This window comes from Pungitius pungitius, chromosome 14 (genome assembly GCF_949316345.1).
Source record: "Pungitius pungitius chromosome 14, fPunPun2.1, whole genome shotgun sequence".
Classification (NCBI taxonomy): domain Eukaryota; kingdom Metazoa; phylum Chordata; class Actinopteri; order Perciformes; family Gasterosteidae; genus Pungitius; species Pungitius pungitius.
In genome coordinates this window covers 14,517,129-14,533,821 of record NC_084913.1, presented here as the reverse complement: position 1 = coordinate 14,533,821, position 16,693 = coordinate 14,517,129, and the positions used below count along the sequence as shown (strand labels likewise).

At 45.0% G+C, this 16,693-nt stretch overlaps 1 protein-coding gene across 4 annotated transcripts in view; it reads right to left on the bottom strand.

Moving 5' to 3' along the window:
* Positions 1-16,432, bottom strand: part of sobpa (sine oculis binding protein homolog (Drosophila) a) — a 28,624-nt gene extending 12,192 nt beyond the window's left edge. For 2 of the 4 annotated variants that reach the window (XM_037487319.2, XM_037487321.2), the window contains exons 1-5: positions 15,948-16,432; positions 7,818-7,938; positions 6,691-6,900; positions 4,170-4,321; positions 2,866-2,889 (exon numbers count right to left, since the gene is read on the bottom strand). In XM_037487319.2, the coding sequence (XP_037343216.2) occupies positions 2,866-2,889; positions 4,170-4,321; positions 6,691-6,900; positions 7,818-7,938; positions 15,948-16,043 (603 nt within the window). In that variant the 5' untranslated portion in view covers positions 16,044-16,432. The remainder of the gene's footprint in view (positions 1-2,865; positions 2,890-4,169; positions 4,322-6,690; positions 6,901-7,817; positions 7,939-15,947) is intronic. The other 2 variants (XM_037487320.2, XM_037487322.2) reach the window with 1 other exon arrangement.
* Positions 16,433-16,693: the final 261 nt, after the last annotated feature.

Below are 16,693 nucleotides of genomic sequence, written 5' to 3'. Positions count from 1 at the left end.
TGCGTTTGAGGTGATGTGACATTTCTGGGCTGACATGAAGAGACACTCTGCCCCCTCCCGCCTGGGGGGTGCTCCCGGGTAAAGACACTGATGGAGGTCTGAGGGTCCCCGGGGAGGAGTTCCATGGTGTGAACAAAAAGCCCCACGCTGAAACACAGGCTGGAGTCTCCTCCACTACCTGCTTTATTGCTCTTTTCAATACTTTGGAAACGGAGGATTTCATTTCTTACATGAAGTTTGACGATATATAAAGATAAGATGAAGCTTTAAAAAAGCAACAACAATGGGATCCTTCCATGACAAAATGTGCTAAAAAAACTACAGTTGACAAACACTAAGCCACTCTTGGGGATTTTGAACGAGGAGTCTCTCTAGCTGCTTTTCAACAACAACAACAACAACAACATATTTAGACCAACAAGTGAGTATTATTTTCCCTGGGGAATTCAAGCCCTGCCCAAAAAAAAACACCTGCACACAAACCGAACTGCAGGGAAATGCAGATTGTCGGAGCAGCAGAAAACGTTTCATCACAACCGATGTCCCAGCGACTCTTCGATGATCCTCCATTGGTGAGCAGATGAGCCCGTTCATCGTTGCTCGTGTGGAGATATCGTGCAGGTCTGAGGGCCGTGACAGTCGAGCAGCTTCTACCTGTGGCTGGAAGCAAAGCTTCACCTTTAACTCAACGCCTCTAATCCCCTCTAATCTCAGCAAAACTTTCCCCTCAGGTGGTATCTCGCCAGCACTCAAACTTTGACTTGGGTCAATGGTGGAGAAGCGAGGTGACAGACTAATTGAGATGGTGCGAGCGGCGAGGAAGCGGCTCCCTCCACGCAAACTAATCCAGAGGCTTAAGGCGTACAGTATACAGGCGCATAACCGATTAGCCGCAGTTAAACCATCAATCATCCATCGCCGCACGCTACATAATGAGGATACATATGCATATATAGAGAGAGCCATGCAGGGTGAGGAAGAAGCAACCAGAGTCACCCTAGGAGGGGATTGGCCTTCTTGGACGAGGCAGCTGAAGATATTTCATGCAACATAATCCCCCATAAACCCCCCCAGCATCCACTATCCAACGCACACGCAGTCATGAGATGAGACTTCTTTTTCGGCCATGGCGATATTTTGCAGTTGGGGGTTAAAAAAAGGAAAAGCTGCAGGCTGCGATGTTGTGGCCAACCTCGTGGGTGCCCGAGAAAAGAAACACGTGGGGATTGCTTACACAAAGTGTGCGAATGTGCGAGAGCCCGACAACATATAGAGTCCGAGCCGCCGTGGCAGAGCAGGCCCTTCCTGTGTTTGGGATGTCTGATCGCTGTGCATTCAGAGGCCGTGCACCAAAGAAACATGGCCGAATTGCTTCCCGCGGGACGGCGTGCGTGAACGATGTGATGTTGCTGGACTGTAGTTGGGCGTTTCTGTTCTGGTGAGCAACGGAGGCGTATTAACTTTGCGATAAGATAATATTACTACCAATATGTTAGTGATCTCTATTAAAGACTTTGGAAGAAAATTCTGTTAGCTTCAATATAAGTCTTACATTTCAATTTACTAGCCAAGATTTATTTGTTGGAATTGCTTAAGAAATTCTGATTCACACAAAGCATCATTTATCACGGGTTACCCATGGTTACACGTCTCCAGCCGGCTTGGACGCTCTCAGGAAGTGGTAATTACAGCGAGATGAAGCTACATGCTCCATGCTTACTATTGTGTGAATAGCATGCCATTTCAGTGCTTAGTTCCATGTGGTTTCACAGAAAACAAGTGGATTTGATGATTATTTATTGTTAGCGTCTTAACCGGAAAAACCAGAGTATAAATTTAACAAGTCTTGGATGTTAAGTAGAAGGTAGCGTGGTTTATAAGAACCCAGGAAGTAGGTCATTGTCTTTAAGTCAACATCAAGATTTTTTGGTTGTATTGACAGGAATTTTGGCTGGAATTATTTTCACCTTGATGTGTAACTTAATAATGGCTTTTTTACACTGGCACATAATTAAATATAATTGCATCAAGCAGTTGCTGTCATAATCAAAGTGTGATTAAAGTACAGGGACTGAATGCTAAATTGAACAATAATTCAAATAAACCGAATGAATGTGTCTTATGAAGCTCCTTCTCAGTTTTATAGCAATTGTTATGTTAATACCAGCAGAAACATTGACTGGCATGCTGTGTGTCAGCGCTCATGAGGAGAAGCATTTTCTCTACTAATGATATGCTCCAGTCTCTCACTTTATAAGTAAACTTTACATGAGTAGAACTTTAGACTCTTTCTTCACAGCAGCTTCATATTCAACGTCACGTTGAAAGCCTTCCCGGATTGATCCGTGTCTGACACGGAGCTGCCTTGTCAACTTTGTTGTATGCCAAATGACATACGCTCTTATCCACCTATTTTCTGAAGCTCAGAGAACAAAACTAAAGCGGTTCAAACGCTGTGTTTTGATGGCATTTGAAGCTGCGCACAAAGGTTTTAACACGTCAGACTCGTCGTCGGGGCGAGACAGATCACCTGTTTAGTACAATGAATTCAAATCATTCATTAAAAACAACTAACTTTTTGGATTAACTTGAATGAGCTAAAATGTCGAGGTAAGAAAATGAAAAACACATAGTATGAGCAACAGTACAGTAGACGCAAGGCTCAGCTTGATTCTCATGCTTTGGGAAAAAAAGTGTCAGAAAAGAAAAAGAAACTGGATTTCACTAACTGAAAATGAACAGACAGTACTCAAAGTGCACCCCTACTACTACCTTCTCCAGTGCAGTGCTTGAAAAGTGATTATGTTTAGATGAACAACTGACTTTGGGACAGACAAGCAGGAGAGTAAAACACATCATACTCACAGCGTAATTCCTTATATATCCCAGCTTTGGTACAAGAGAGAAAGGAGATTGTTTAACTACAGTCATTGGGGAGGAGGGAATGAGAACACAATAAACACTTTGATATTTGCTGTCTGGCGTCTTATGCACCGTTATTAACAAGACATTTGGAGTTGACTGCCTTGACGGCGTTTTGTAGTAAAGTCTATGATTTACCCTGTTTAATCGGGTCTTATGCATTTTGTACTCTTTGAAATGGGATGTTTCCTTCTTGATTTTTTTAAAGACGTTTTAGTTGAAATTGCCTTTGATTTTGATTTCTTGAGTGCGATCAAGCGCAATAAATTGCAGAAGTTACAACAGATAAAGCCACTGCTCACAGTAAGCAGAAGCAGTGTATTTTTTTAAAGAGCTTACCAGATGACGTAACATTATCTGGCAGCCATATTCTGCTCTTGCTTTAGTTACAGAACTGAACTCCATGTGTTTGCCCCCTAAAAAAATCATTACATAATTTGTAAAAAAATGTCAACAAAGTTAACTTAACTATTTTTTGTGTGTAAATAATGTGAGCTAAGTGCACTAGCAGTATGACGTTAGCTAAACTTCCAATTGCATGTTGCAATTGCTTGTTGTAAATACACTTAAATACTATTTAAAATGATGAAATCTTGGTATTGTGGGAATGTTGTTAACATGGGTGCAATGTTTTCCCAATGGTTTTCCCTCTCTAAATAGATTACAGTGACGGAAGGAGAAATGGCAAAAAAACGGTAATAGTTCTGACATTGAAATGGTGTAAAAAGAAGGTGGTAGAATATAATTTATAAACCATGTGTTAAGTTATCACGTTACGCCCGTGAGTTAGCTTAGCAAAAACGGACTCATTTCAGAGCACTTCTTTTAGCTACCTAACTTAACTCTAATAACTCCAAAGAAACTCCAAAGAAAGAAATAGCGGACCGTTATGGGAAAAACACAAGTGACACCTTACAAAACCACAAATAATCTGTTTTTCATTACTGCCTGTGCTGTGGCAAATGCGATCAATGCACCTCAACCACCGGTCCCTGTGCTAAGCTAAGCTAATGTAAACTGTTTAAATGTATTTCTCAAACTACTCCTTTAAATGTTAAAACCTTTATGTACCCGATGTCATCACGGTAACATTACATGTATCACGATACATATAGAATCTTCTGCCCCTAGGACTCACTGATGAAGATCACATGTACTTGCCAGGAGATGTGTGACACACTGTATCAGTAAAGCCTAAAAATGGATTATATTAAAGTGTCCAGCTGATGAGGAGAAAGGAATTTTACCTTGTTTCTCTTGAAATAAGCCCTGCGGCAGGCGGCAAAGCACTTCTCGCTGCAGAAGCTCTTCAGCTCGCTCCCCATGCTCAGAGAATAGCGCTTGACACCGACCTTCTGGCACCAGGCGCACATGATCTGCATGTTGGATGCATCTTCATCTGGAAAAGAAGCACCCAGCAGTGAGAGATAGGACGGATCCCAAGGTTTCACGCTTCTTTTTTTGGAAGATCATTTTCCAGGATTTCTTCTAGGATATTTGCAGAGACGATCTGGCTGTTGTATGTGTAACTACCCACACACACGCGCAAAAACTAAACAAGTCAAACAAAAGACCAAACGGCATTAACTCCAACTGACTCAGCCCAGCTGCAGAGACGGATAAATCCACTCAAAAGCCAAGCCACAAAACCACTGTACGATTTGTAATTAAGGCCTGCCATGGGTAAATGTAGCACACCGGATGAGTCGGGGACATCAGAAGAGGATATTAATGGCTGTGCTGTTTGGGTGTATAAGGGAACCTGAAGTGGACACAAAGATGTACTTTTTTATATGCTCCTGTGTGAGTATTTACCACAACAGCGTCACAGGAAATGTTTCAGTGATTCTCTGTATGAGAGTTTGTGTTGTTACATTATGCAAGATGGATGAGGTTTGTTTTGCAGGACAATACTGCACATATTTTAAAAAAAAAGAATCTTTACTGTAATATTTTTATTTGGACCGCTTATTGAGGGGAGAAAGCCAACAAAGCGTAAGGAAAACGGACCAGATTAACATACAACTTATATAGAATAGACTGAAAAATGTGATTTGAAAAAAAAAGAATTCCCAATTAACAAAGTGCAATGGAAAAATGTATTACGTAAGAAGTAATGTGGAGCTGTAGTTTGAGGTTGTTTGTTTGTGACTTTGATTTAAACGTGGCTGCAGTGGCTTTCGAGTGCTCAATATGAATATTATTTGAACATTTCCTCGGTGTGACAGTGAAATGCCTCTTCTGTGGTAAACTCTGACTGCTGGTGACGAGCTGCTGGCTTTTAGCGCCGTCACTGTTGTAATAAGAGAGATCCTCCAAGATTCCCTCCAGTATCTCCAAATTATCACATTATGACTGCGCGGGTGTGAGGACGCCAAAACGCAAGCCCATTAGTCTCCCACCCCCGCTCACCTCCTTATCACAAGCTTTTCACCTCTTGTTGAGCTTAATGGATCTGCGGGGCCATCACATTTTAAGTAAAGACTATCTCACAATTAAGGGAATAACTCCCCGAGGCCCTAAAGAAAGCACAGAGGACCCAACATGCATATTTGATGTCTTTCCTCGTCTGCTGCTCTGTCTCATTCCGGTAGTGTCTGTGCCCGTATTTGTCTGGATAGCTGCCCACTGCAGTGATAACCCAAAAAACTAAAAACAAGCTATAGTTTCATTCTGGGCTGACTGGGTGGGTGGATCAGGGTGTGTGCATCTCATGGGATGATGTCGGTGTCACGGAGTAATGAACAGGGTCCAAGGCGTCTTGTGGTGGAGTTGTTGTGTTTTTTTTTCACGTCCTGGCATCTCATACCAAGCCCGTCTCAAAACACTCACATCTGCACGAGAGGAGGTGCAGGGGGGGGGGGGCGGCTGCTAGTAATTATGCAGCCTCCATACTAAATGCCACCATCGTCCACCGTACCTGCACCTCAAAAGGTCCTTTGTCGGATTCTGCGGGGCACATGAATAATTCAGCGTGTGTGAGGAGGGGTTGGTGGGGGGGGGGTTGAAGGAGGTGGCGGCCGGGTGGCGGGTTGATGCTGGGCTTTAAGTGGGACCACACCATCTGTTTCCCCGCCTAGGCAGGGCCAGCGGGGACTCCTCTTGGGTGATGCCAAGGCGGTTTCGCTCCGTCCGTCGGGGCGTACCAACCTCCTGTGCCACAGCAGACGCAAGGGATAATGAAGCCCTCTGTCTGGCCCAAGAGCGCCGAAATTTCCTCAGAGAGTTGACGGGGCTATATTGACACTTGGGCAGGTGGAGGAAAACAAGGTGTGCAGCGGGTAGAGCTGGCTCATTAGTCGCCTGTCCCTGCCTGGTTTGGACGGTTTGGAGGGGTTCATGATTCATAAACATTGTCCTGCTTTAAGAACCAGCAAGTAGGTTTTGTCCTTTTACAACAATGTAATCTGTCTGGAGAACAGCTGTGGACGGGATCATTGGCCGGTCTTCGCGTTAGGTGCTTTGACTGCAGCAATGACTGCTTGTGTGTGTTTGCTTTGGGTTGCCAGTTTGGGAGAATACATCAACAATCTGCCATGGGCTGGAAATGACCTTGATCTATTTACAGAGGCAAGCTGTAGCCAAGTTCAGATCACACACATTGGTGAACATAAAACAGTCATAATGTATGTTCTGCCATTTAAGAAGACTGCAGTTTTCTGACAACAAGTCTTTTCCTGATAAACAAGGACTTGTGGTGTATGCCAAAACTAATTTTAATTAATCACCTGAATGTGACTTTCCAACAACGGTATCAGTGCTCCATACCTGCAGGGGGCTTGATCAATGGCGGGGGGATCATGGGGACTATGATGGGCAGGTTGCCATGCTCCTTGGTGCTGTGCATGGAGGTGGACGCTGTGCAGGAGGACTCTGTGACTCCGTTCCTGGAGGCTGGCACCGACTGGGAGATGTTGGCTCGATCCGGAGAGCCTTCGCTGCTCTCCGTTGAAGTTGGAATTTTTGGCAACAAGTTTTCTAGACAGGGGAAATTTGAGTGAAACAAAGCATTACTGAACAACTGATGAGAGACTGTGACAATCGCTGCAAATCCTGCCACGGTGTCAGAGCTTATTGGGCCTAAAATCTGACACCAAGGGCCACTTTCTACCGTACTAGGGGTGCGAGTTACGAAGGATGCTTTTTGGGTGTAACCCTACTTATCAACAGACCATATGTAAGGTGATCCATAACATCCATGAGCTCATTGTTATGGTTTTCCAGCCCACAACTTTGCTAATGTCGGTCTTACCGCTTGCGTCAGCCACGTACTTTCTTTAGCAAAAGGCAAAAAATACCTAATTTTACAACTACCCACATGCATCCGTGAGGAAGCATTATCAGCTGAAACCACGGTTACATCCTGCTCAAGACGGCATTACTGCAAAGTTTCAATTAATTGCCTTTCTAGTTTAAACAACATTATTTGATAAAGTGTCTTACTTTCAACACTCAAAAAAAGTCACTCTGCTTCATCCGAGGGGATGTGGTTTAGACCAAGATTCAGCAGAATAGCAGAAACAGCCCATCTGTCAACATATTTATTATTCCATTCATTTAGGATTTGCAAAAATCTGATCGATTTACACTTTTCCAAATGAAAAACTGCTCCCTTAAGTGTCATTATCTAAACTTAATACAATTGAGTTTTAACAATTTGAAAAAGAAGTGGGTTCATGTGCAACCTCATTACTTCCGTAAGTAGGTTTCATAATTTAAGTTTTAAGGGACTTCCACACAATAACAGATAATAGTCGTGTTGCATTTAACATCATTCACAATCCATTAATTCAATGTTAATGCACAAAATCTCATAGTGTGTAGTGAAGGAACAGACTGCTGAATGCGAGGGCAAAGAATGCACATGCTTTAAAAAGAAAAGAAAAGTTCCATACCCTTGAGGACGGAGATGTGCTGCGGCGTCTCCCCGATCTCCAGGTTTTCAGAGTCTCTCAGTTCCACCTTGTCGTAGCCGTACCAGCCCAGCAGCTCGTTCATGGTGCTTTCTGCAAAACTCTGCAACGCAGACAGTCGGCTGGTGAGACCCAACACAAACTCAGAACATATCGTTTCAGTGACAGCAGAGATGAGGGATGAACTCATGCGGTTTTAAAGCTCCCTCCTCCTGTTTACAGATTCTCTGATAGGCTGAAAATGTTATCTCTGCTGACAAAAATGGCACAGGGGTTAAGTGCCCCGGAGGGACCAGTGATTCATGGGGCCTGGAGCTAAGGAATCCAAAAACAACATGCCACAGACCGCACATGTGTCATGGCTGCTGTTCAACCCCACCATAAAGGAAAAGACATGTTATATTTATTTATAATGATTGATTTAAACTGGTTTGTTTGTTGATTTGAGACATCCTCCTTCCCATCGAGCCTTAACCACAAAAGAATCCAACTTAAAAGTCCAATATGTTAAAACCATTCAACATGAAGGACAATTCTCCTATTCAGTGTTTTTCCTTTTTTGACTCTCATATCCGTGATTAAAAAGTGAACAGCCAGCAGGAGATTAGCTTAGCTAAACAGGAAGTTAGGGAAGGCAGTAGGCCTCAATCTATCTGAAGGTAAAGGTGGTATCTCTCCTTTGTTGATAAAAAAAATGATTATGATGACCTTGTGCTGTTTTATGCTAAGCTAAGCAATGCTAGTGCTACATCCCTTACACCACTAATGTGTCTTTCAGAAGACTAGTCCATCCCCGTAGACAACCGATGACAGCATAGTGAAAAACCCAAACATAACCGCCCTAAAGCACTTTACAGTCTTCCTCCAATACATTGCTGACATTCAGCAGCACCAGAGCGAGGCCGACTGGCACTCAGATAGTACATGTATGCAAAAATAAACACACCTAATCTATGCAGGTGAAACATTAAAGTTTCTCCTCCATAACAGCCTGTAGCAACACCATCAATAAGCACTCAAAACTGAAACCCATAACCCCGCTAATGCATACAGCCCATTACCACCATACACCTTTCAGATGGAATATTCCCAAACGCATCTATTCAGTGAACCCTACATTGTGGTAAATGGTTCAGCTACCGTTTGACTCGAAAACATAGATGGAAATGTGCTTTCTGGGAAAAAAACTGCAGCAGACATAAATCCGCTGTAATTATAAAATCTTAGTGACGGGTCACTAAACTATCGGCTATGATGGAACACTGGTCCTCTGCGCTGTAAATGATGCTTCCTACATATAGCTGCTGAATACATTTAGGTATATTCATCTTACAATGATAAACACATCCATCTCATATTTGTGCTCAATTAGCCTTGGGTACGGGACAAGCTTGTCAATTTGGCGTGCGATAACAGCTTGTAGAATCGCATTACAGGCTCGCAAGGGTAAACCGCCGTGCCCCGCGCGGTGCGTTGCCACGGAGATGACCCGCCCAGTCTCTCCATTGGAGGTCTTGCTCGACATCAACTTGACAAGTGAGTTTATTACGGCATAGTCGCTCTTTGCGCTTTATCTCATCGGGGCAGCCAGCGACACTCATCAGTCACTACATTAAGCAGCTGGATGTCAATTACAAACAGCTAGTGTGATATCAGTCGTATCAGAGCGCTTCAGTAACTCCGGGCTGATCCGAACGTAACGGCAGAATACACACATCCGCACATTTGAAAAGAGTATCTGCATCTGCAGTCCTAAAAAGAAATAGAAAAGGGCAAGAAGCTCATTCAGAACGGGGCAAAAGATAGTAGATACCTCAGAAGGATGATTAGACAGGAAAGAAGTTGGAAGACATGACACGTCCCACGTGAACCTCTCAGGGGAGACAGTGCCAGTTTGAAAAATTAAAAGATCATTTTCACACCAAGTTCATTTCTATCAATAAGGTCGTGTGAGAGAGAGAGAGAGAGAGAGAGAGAGAGAGAGAGAGAAAAGTTCTCCCTGTAAGTTTCTCTTGAGTGTGCACTCACTGCTGGAGGCGGGCTCAAGTATTGATTCGTGATTTCCTGTGGGTGGGAAAAGTGACCGTGTCTGCAACCAGAATTTCATTTGGGCAAATAAAGTAAAGCTACCAGGTCTCAGTGGAGGTGGGTTCAGTGTCATTTTTTTCCCCACAATACAAGACAGTATGCAGCTCAAAACCAACAAAGAAAATTAAAAGAGGTCCCCCCCCTCCAACCGCCACAACTCAATTGCTTACAAACGAAATTAATGAAGCCCCAGACAAAGCAGATTGAATATACTTACTGTGGATTATAGTAAGAGAGATAGCAGTGAGGAGCCCCCCCCCCCCCCCCCCCCCACACACACACACACACACCACAACACACACCACAACACACAGTTGTTTAGCTTGAAGCAGAAGTATCTCTTTGCATATTTGAGACACCGGCACAGCAGATGTGCGGCATGGGTGGATTTCCTTCTACTACCGCAACATTCACTCCGTTTCTAAGCACTTTGTGCTCAGTGCTGTATCGCGCCTCAGAGACGGAGCAGCGCTCTGTTCACACGGACCTGCTATTCCTTGCAGGGGGCCACTTGCCACACTTGGTCAAAGGACTTGGGCTAAATGCCAGGGAGGGATTATTGATGAAGAATGACAGGAGCTATTGATCCACCTGTTATGAAATACCACAGTGGGGTGGGGGCCAGTGAGCAGAGGGGCAGGCCACGGGGTGGACGTCAGAGAAGATCAAGCGCGCCAGCGGCAGCAGCGCTTCAGTGTGAATTACAGCATTTACAGCAATTGTTTACGGTTTGGTCGCAGAGGTTTGAAAAAGATGCGAGTTCAAGCGGCCTCTAAATGAGGACAGCTCATCCTCGCTCACGTGACAACGCTTCTGCTGGGACAATGCTGAGTGACAGCAGTCCTCGCTGCGCCTGAAGGTTCCTGGAGTCAGATTCAGCAGCACATCCTAAAGTAAAGTCCTGACACGCCCAGTGGTTTCACAGCACTTTGAGATGGCCAATGCAGTTCTGATTTAAACTGGGGGCAGATGCCACCTGCGTGTTCTTCTTAGTTTCTTCCAAAGCGTCCCATATGTTACTGTCAAATACTGCAAATACTCCACGGCTGTGAATGCAACTGACGCAGCTTGTTTTCTCACCCTGTTCCTTATGATTCTTGAATGAATCTATCAGGTTCACAAAATGTATGACGTGTCAACTGAGAAGCTGAATATTCTGCACAAGTTGTTTAATACATTCATTGTGGATTGCCAATTTAACCAAAAGGACTCAAACACAAGCACAACAGCGGCACCTCTGCAAGGATGAAAACCTTCAGAGGAAAATCATCCTTTGGAACTAATGAGTTGGAGCATAACCCAACCCGAGGGTAATGCCGAGGAAAACGGATGTAGCTGTAAAATATCCACCTCGCAAGAGACAAAAAGAACACAGCATCTCCCTTTGTCTCCCGTTTCTTTCTACCAAACTGTCCTCTGTGTCACCCTTCTACTTTGAGAAAGTGGGAGCGATATTAAGAGCGGAATCGAATCCCAGCTGGCGGCTCATCAAAGCGGCGGCACCGGCTCTGACTCTGGGAGGAAGAGGCGTTGGAAGCACATGGGGCAGCTACTGATGTCTACACGTTACACTGGATGTATGGCCCTTTTATCAGCTGTTATTCGTCCCAAAGTGTTCTGAGAGCCTCGGAGCAGAACTGAGGGTCGCTCAACTGGAAGCGAGGTTTCTGTTTCAGGCAGCCAAACATTTAAAAGATCTCTACCAAGTTAGAAATGTTTAAAAAAAAAGGCTGAACCTTGAGATGGGAACTTTTGGTCTGTCCATCTGTCCTCATTATATTGGTGACCTTTTGTTAACTGTCAACATCAAGTAGAAATTCCCCCTCGACCAAAGTTTTGCCAGCGATTTCTTAAAAACCAAAAGGCAGTAGCTCCAAAATATTTATGGTACCCAAATAATTAATATATTTCATTCACAATTAAACATTTTACATTCGAACCATTGTCAGATCAGACAGACCAGAATCAGAAGCCATTTATTGCCACGTGTGTTACACATACAGGAATTTGTCTTGGCGCAATATAAGAATAAAATATAATGAAGTAAAATAAGAGAAATGAACAATATACACAGATAAGTTAGGTAGGTTAAAACACGTATGTATGTACCCAAATGTGTCATTATTAACCTGATAAATAAATAGCTCACAATAAAATAAAACAGATGAAAACTGTTTGTTTGTCCATCCACTGTTCCAATTACCTTCATCCTGGTTTGGTCAAAATAAACCATATATTTACCAAGGTAGTGTGAAAGTATGCTGGCTATTCCTGTTGTTTTCACCCCACTCTCGTTCTTCCACAGTTCTTAATTGCAGCAAATTAATTCCAAAAATGAACAAATGACAACAACAAAATATTGCTTAGCAGTTGCTACGATAATAAAATAAAGCAGTTAGTAAAACACGAATTCAAGGGTCGAGTATGTAGTGATGAACAGACAGAGATGCACACACACTCACGACCTAATGCATAATCTCCCAGGGGAGGTCGTAATAACGGCAGCAAGGATGGATTGTTGCTAATCAATGCCTGAGTCATTGTAAAATCTCAAGAAATGGCCTAAGACATTATTTCATTGTTACATAATTGTTCTTAAACTGATATATTAAACACCACCTGCATTTTAGACAGCATTCTAAGCATCAGAACTGACGCTGTGAGGCAACTTGAGAGCTCGTGTCGCTAAACAATGTCTCAATGTGTTGAAAGGTGTTTTTAACATTTAAACCACCCCGATAAGTCATTATAGATAGATTGCAATACTTTGGTGCACCTTATACGCAATATAAGCAATTTGGGCTTCTTTGGATGCATGTGTCGTGCACTGCGGGTTAGACCTCTGATACGGGGTAAAGACCACATGGTGGTTTCACATAGTCAGAGATGCACTTCCCTGCTGTGTACTGAGCAGCAGATAATGATAAAAGTACACTGTGGTCCCCCTTGTTTCCCTCCAGTAAGGCCCAGTCGCGGCCGCTGGGGCTTGTGGTAACGATGATGGTGGGAATCGGATACCCCAGAAACCAGAGCAGGTCACTATACACTGCGATAAAATTCCCAAATCCACGCGCCAAGTTTCCCTTCGCCTCCTGCACTACACCCCACTTTTCCACTCCCCTGCTCCCTCTCTCCTCCTCCGCCTCTCCTCTGCTTTCATTTCCCTCTACTTTCCTTGATATCTGACCCAGTGGAGACGCACTCGGGTTACACTTTTTACAGCTCAGCCAGCCCAGCGCTGTATACATTCCTTTCTCCACTGTTCTTACCCCAGTCTCTCCAGCCTCTCATATCCCTTCCGATGCCCCCTCCTCCTTGTCCTGGATTACTCACCGAGGCTCATTTTACCGCGGCACACATTAAGCAGTCATATGAAGGAAACCCTGTCAGGCTGTTTGGTTTTGCAGAGTATGATCTTCTCACAAGGGCACATTGTGTGTCTTTCTTGCCTGTGTGTGTGTGTGTGGGGGGGGGGGGGGGGGGGGGACCTGAAATAGTGAAGATGAGAGCGGGAATGAACTGTGTCACATTGTTCTCCGTCTGAAGTTTTCCACAGGATATCCACACGTTAAACATCACATACTGCCTTTACTGTTGACATCAGGCCACTAAGCAGCTACAAGTCTTTAGTCTGATCTGCATCTCGCTCTCGTTCTCATACAGCCAACCAGTGATCTTATCATATCCGATACAGCCCTATTAGTTTAACATCATGTGACTTATCAACTCCCAGGGTCACAATAACAATGAAGGTACTGAACGCGACCAGAGCTACCTTCTATCCGTCAAGCAGTGTTTTCCTAAATTAAACGGGAGGGCCGCCGCTTGTGTGTGAGATACACTGTGTGTGTGTGTGTGTGTGTGCGTGCGTGTGTGTGTGCAATAGGAGCTGAAATTCAAGGGCGCGTAATGAGCTGCAATCGAACATGTTTAGCCTTTGAAAGTGTTTTGACACCTTAACCACATCTGCTGCTCAGTTCAGCAAAGCTTCCCCCGGTATTGACGGGAGATGCTGGAGTTGCCATGGGAGGTTTTCCCCCAGTATGCACCAGCAACACAGCAGCGCCTGCTGCGTTTGGTTCTGACAAATTAAAGAATAGAAAAAGGGCCACAAGCTGACATATTTGCCGAGATCTTCATATTGAAAACTAGAGATTCACAATTTGACAGATCACTGAATGTGCTTTAATCAAACAAGACGGCGTTGCATCTATTGCCTGAATAACAGCAAAACCCCTACCATCAAATACAACATCATATCTGACCGGTGATGGACATCCACTAATTATTTGGCTAATATGATAGATTAGAAGAGAGGACATTGGATTTTTTGCTCCACCACTGACACAAATGACCAAATAAAAAGTAAATGGTGTGCCTGAATGACGCTCATAAAGATTGCATCCATTCTAAATGCTCCAGTGAGACCACATCAAGTGCTCCCCTGGTAGGAAATACGGAAATGTCTCCATGGAGGGACACCACCACCCCCACTCACCCCTGTCCAGACAGCGGGAGGATGTATTAACTGTATAAACTGTATTTAATCCAACTGGGGACCATTACAATTATTTTTTTTATTTCATCAAAAAAAGAAACTTCCTCTTCAACACACTGTGATTCTCCTAAATGATTAAAAGCCCTTTCTCAGGATGCCGTTCTATGAGGTCAACTCTGAAAGCAGCTGCAAGGAGGTGTAACACGGCACGGTGTTACATTGCATGGTTTTATTAGGCTAAATAATCGTGCACTATAAGATCCAGTTCCTTCTGGACACTCGCCAACAAAGCATCTGCACTGTCATCAATAAAATAAACATCATTTTCCGTTTTACAGTAACAGCAAATAAGCGGTAACACGTGAACGCGGCTGGAATTGAAGCTTTTCTTCCAGCAGGGTTTTTTTTTTCCAGGATCCGCTCAAAGCGCCCTCACTGCTCCTCTGAAAACCTTAAACCTTAAAAATGATTTTATTTTTTAATTCATTTTTCAAAAACGATCACCTACACGTCCGCCCGTAGCAGCAGAGCCTGGGGTGCGTGTGTGTCTCCATAGAAATGTGTGTACAAACAATGAAGAGATGGAGACAAAGCGGACACACAGCCCGCCTCTCTCTCACACACACACACACACACACACACGCACACACACGCACACGCACACACACGCGTCAGGGACACTTTCTTTCTCCGCGCGGAGCTCAAATATCATAACGTGAATAACGAGCAACACAGAAATAAGGAATAGAAACAACGTGTGGGGTGATCATGGGGGGGGGGGGGGGGGGGTCCGCTGCAGGCCGAACACCGGGGACAATGTGCTCCTTGTAGAGTGCCTAAAGCTCACGGACGCACATTTGGATAACACGCCTCTGGACACCACACGCACATAAACATAAACACACAACCCAACTCAGGCAAACCCACGCATTCGGACCTGTTAAAAAAGCAGCACGGACACGCGAGAACCCCCCCCCCCCCCCCCCCCCCATCTCGCACACACACACACGTACTATCGATCCGCACTAATTGTGCACATCGGGTGCCCTCCGCCGCGCCGTACTTTCTCAGTGGTCATAGTAATAGTGGACGCACTGTTGACGCCTTCACTGACGCACTGGATTTTCCATCAACTCCGGGCGAGCCGTGGGGAGGCGAGATTATGACACGAAGCGGAGGGGAACGCGCGCTGTCGCCCTCACCGACTCCAAACTTACTACAGGGGCAATGAGTGGGTGCCGCATCCATTGTGCAAGGCGCCACACTGGCACGGTGCGCGGCACGGATTGACACCCAGCGTGGACGATAGGACTTGGATTCAAAAATAATAATAATTTAAAAAAACCTAAATCAAAGTTTGACGATCATGCAGCCAATTTCACTTGAGTGGGTCGTCTATTTCCACGGAGGAAACCCGGTGGGGAGCCTCCACGGGCATGCACGCTCCTCACAACCAATCTGCTTCCACGCGTAATCACATGCAAGCGGGCAACAGAACCACGTTTTTTGTTGTTGTTGTCTTTTACCTTCATCTCTTCATTTATTTCCCTTTTCACCGGGTGGGCTGGTTTTCGGCTTCTTTTATTTTCCGGAGGTCTGCCCTCTTTTTCCATCTCTGCCATGTTTTCTCTGAGATACTTCTGTCAATATTTGCGGTGAGGAGGGGTGAGATACGGGGTGGGAGAGAGAGGGGGACGGTGGGAGGAGGAGGGGGGGGCAGCGGCTGCTGTTTACAGTTGCCAGACAGCGGAGGTCTTGCGGCTTTTCAGCGGCGCATGTGACGCTGGTGATCCCGCCGAGGGTTTGCGGTGCCCGGCTAAGTCAGCCATCTTCTGGCCGTATCCTCCGCGGTCCGTGCGCCAGTGGCGAGCCGCCTCTGTGAGTCAAAGGAGAGGTTGAATGGGAAGGAGGGGGGGGGGGCGAAACGAGACAGGAGGAGGGGCATGCGCTGAAACATTATATGACGCGTTGATGATCAGAGGTGGGCTATTTCTTCTCGCGTTCCCCACGGAGCGCAATCAAAGCGGTCACATCCACTTAGCGCTGCGCTGATTCCCGCATCAAGGCAGTCTGCGGGCAGCAAACAGGTGCCCACACACGTTGGCCCAGTTACACATTCTTCCAGGGAGTCTCCCGACATGTGATCAATGTGCAGTGGCCTCTCCCCCGGTCACAGACGTCACTGCTTCAGTCCTTAAACCACTTCAACTCCATGTCTCCAAACTCCATGTCAAGTTCCACTGCGTATAGTTCAATGGTTATAATAAAGGTC